This window comes from Liolophura sinensis, chromosome 11 (genome assembly GCF_032854445.1).
Source record: "Liolophura sinensis isolate JHLJ2023 chromosome 11, CUHK_Ljap_v2, whole genome shotgun sequence".
NCBI classification, from domain to species: domain Eukaryota; kingdom Metazoa; phylum Mollusca; class Polyplacophora; order Chitonida; family Chitonidae; genus Liolophura; species Liolophura sinensis.
The window spans coordinates 13,969,216-13,972,675 of NC_088305.1; the positions used below are offsets into that span (position 1 = coordinate 13,969,216).

The following is a 3,460-nucleotide window of genomic DNA, read 5'->3' on the forward strand; positions in this document are numbered from 1 at the left end:
CCAGAAAAGTTCAATGGTTCAGGGTTTAATCCATATCCGTTTACATTACCGGTATCATTTATAACCAGAGGGTTCAGATTCAATACTCCATTCACAGGTGAACACGAAAATCAGGGGTAAATGGCTATGAATAAGTTCACTGAACCGTGTAGAAATGCCCCGGTCAAGTGACTGGACGAAAATAGGTGACACATCAGTGGTCTCTTTTTCACTCATAAAAAAAACCAAAATAAGACGCCTCGTGATAGGTCAGAAGTCCGGAACTATTTTAAATACGTATTCATCTGAATAATAAGTTTGTGTACGTCATCCAGGATGCGAGGATATATGAAAGAACATGTGGGGGGAACGATATAAATACGAGGATGGTTTTGGCGAAAGTTAAAACAGCGACAGTAGAAGTGACCAGATATCAACAGGCTGCTTAAGTACGGCAAAATAATGATGAGAATCGTGGTGGGCACTTGCCTCTTTCTGGTTCTGCTTGTAGGCGTGAACGGTAAGACATTTCGAAACTGGAAAATTCATGTGCTTAATATTTTTAACTTAGAACTTAACAACATTTCATGTATATAGATGATCATTTTGACAGAACACTGTAAACGAGCTTTACTCTATAATTCTGATGTTTAATGACACGGCATTTGTTTACTTTACAGCTGGTTGGACGTCCTGGCTAGATCGAGACGACCCGTCAGCTAGCGGCGACTGGGAGACAGTCGGCAGCTTTAAAACCGTAAGCTAATCTATTAATTAGTACATATATACTTACCTTAAATCAGTGAAAGTTGTTGTCGAGGGCCGCGGAAGGTTTCCTTGGTGTGGCTGTGGAAGCTTGGATGATATTTGCTAAAAGGGGTGTGAATATTTTTGAGATGTGTGCAGCGGGTTCCGAGTGGGGGAGGGTTATACATCTATCTGGGATGGACATCAATATTTACCTTAAATCTGTGAAAGTTGTCGAGGACCACGCAAGTTTTCCCTCGAGTGGCTGTGGAAACTCGGATATCTCTGTCAGCAATCTGCATATAGCACTGTGCACCTCCTCTCCCCCCATCCCCCACCACCCGGTTTATGCCCGCTTTCCTCCCCGGGCAGTGAAATATTTTTGAGCATACCGCGTGGAACAGCAATCAAAGAAATAAATAACCAAACCGATGTGCTTATTTTAGATAGGTGTGCTGAAATGGATTGGGTTATAAATCTACGTCATGTGTGACGCAATGAATTGTGTGATTGCTACTAATTTACACACGCGGCTATGCAAGGATACTGCAGGCTTGGTGCGCAGGCTAAGTCAGTATCTTGATCATGTCAACCGCTGAGGCCAAAAAAATAACTGTGTCAAAAAGTGAAATATTCTTGGAAAAACACCAAGATCATAAATCAGTACGTGTATTCTGGTTTTAAGTTTCAGCCAAGTGCGCCGAAGGCAGAAACTCTATTTGATTAGTCAGGACCAGGGTTGACTTGGCTGTTACACTCCAACAATAGATCCTGCTTTCTCACATTGCTTTGATATTTCACAATATGTTTCACTTTTTTTTAGAAACCGTGCAATGGCCTTGCAACCAAAATAGAAGCCCGGATAAAGGGAGATAACACTGTGATTTTGTCATCCAGCGAGCGAATCAGCGTGGGTCCGGACTACGGACTTGTGTGTAAAAATGCCGATCAGTACGATAGAAGATGTCCCAACTACCGTGTCAACTACCTCATTCCTCGAAGTAAGTGTCATTGATTGCATTGATGGAGAGTTTGGGACCACAAGGCATTCATATTACATATGTGGTGCCAAATATGTGTTTACTTTGAGGCTGCTCGTGATGCTTGCTTTACGTGTAAAGGTTGTTTGACTGATTATAACGGTACTTAGAAGTCTCAAAGCGCTGTATCAAGATAGAATCAAAATCATCCTGAATTATATTTCGTCCTGATTTAAAAAAGAAAGCACAGTGCACACTATTTCTCTGACGCGGGTACTGCTGTAGTCCATGTCAGTACACTATTCTCGTCGGTGGTGTTCTAATTAGGCGAGGAGTTTAATGATTTCTGTAAAAATTGATATTATCCTTGACCAATGAGATCGCAGGTTCGAATCTAGCGTTCGTCTTTTGGGAGACAGTTTAGGTTCATGTGGTTTGTCAAGTACTTGGTGAGGGCCGAAAATAATCCGTGGATAAATAATCCTGGAAACGAAACCGTATGACGAAAGTTTCCATTTCTCATGCTAGTAAGTGATTTGTGAGAATGCTGAGCTTTGTATCGTTTTTCTTATTCTCACATGTATTGAAAAGATGCTCTAAATAACTCTGTTAGAAGTTAGAAGCTTTCTTGTTTAACATTTCCTTCCTTTGTTTCTGCGAACAGTGTCGAAGACGTTTGACAGAGATCGACCTTCGGCCACTGGCGACTGGGAAGTGAAGAGTTTGGTGAGTCAAGGAATAGTGTTCAACACAGACGTTATGCTACCTAATTTCAGATGACAAAATCCTTTATGATGATGTGTAATATCACACCCAGAGACCAGAAGAATGAGTCATGTTAACAAACTCCGGCGTTCAAACTGTATAGCATTAAAATATAGGCAGCCAGCATTGGGGAGTATGTTCATTACGATAAAAGAGGATGTAAACTGTATAAAATTTCTCTGGTTCATCTTCGTCAATTTATGGTAATTTTGACAATGTTGACTTTGCAGGAGAAAGGCAGTGACTGGAAAGACGGCGAATTCATCTACTGGTACGCAAATGATGGCAACTACGGTTTGGTGAACGAGCGTTTGGAGCTGGGGCCTCGTTACGGACTTGTCTGTCAGAACAAGAACCAACCGGATAATAGATGTGGAGATTACCAAGTCCGGTTCTTCTGTTAGTAACTACTAATTATAGGACACTATTCGTTACTCACAATGACTAAAATCTTAAGTGTTGTATGCCTTAAGTGGGCGTTCCCGTGTAATATTTACATTTTGAAAATGTACTTTTTGCATTTATATGCTAATATTGTGCTCATTATTTTGTCAAATCGGTTGTCCATCTTTGTGCGAGGAACTTCATTTGTACATTATTTATAACCAGAGCGCGATAAGCTAAAACTGGATGAAAACGAAGATGTGTTTACAGAAATACTGTGAGTAACAAACGTTGACTGACTGGAATAGAGGAATACACTGTGGTTTGTACAGACTGAATAACTTTCTGTGATATCATCGGTAAATCAATAAACTATTACCATTACTACCATTATATCATTTTTTTTTTTTTTTTTTAGTTTCCTTATTTCTGGCACAATTGTGGTTTATCAGTTTCGGAAAATTTATGCTTTAATGCTGCACGAGGTTTCATTCTCTTTAAAAATGAATCTGCATCAAAGTTAGAGGTTAGAGGATGTTTGACAAAAAAATCCACATTCTCTAATCTGATCAAACTTCCCGTAGTTAACAAGGATATCAGACAGG

At 40.1% G+C, this 3,460-nt stretch overlaps 1 protein-coding gene across 1 annotated transcript; it reads left to right on the forward strand.

The window, feature by feature from the left end:
- The first annotated feature begins 341 nt into the window (after positions 1–341).
- On the forward strand, positions 342–3,248 carry LOC135477724 (uncharacterized). The gene is made up of 5 exons (XM_064757918.1): positions 342–499; positions 660–736; positions 1,550–1,727; positions 2,371–2,432; positions 2,702–3,248. The coding sequence occupies exons 1-5, from the start codon at positions 442–444 to the stop codon at positions 2,873–2,875; spliced, it is 549 nt and encodes a 182-aa protein (XP_064613988.1). The 5' UTR covers positions 342–441; the 3' UTR covers positions 2,876–3,248.
- Positions 3,249–3,460: the final 212 nt, after the last annotated feature.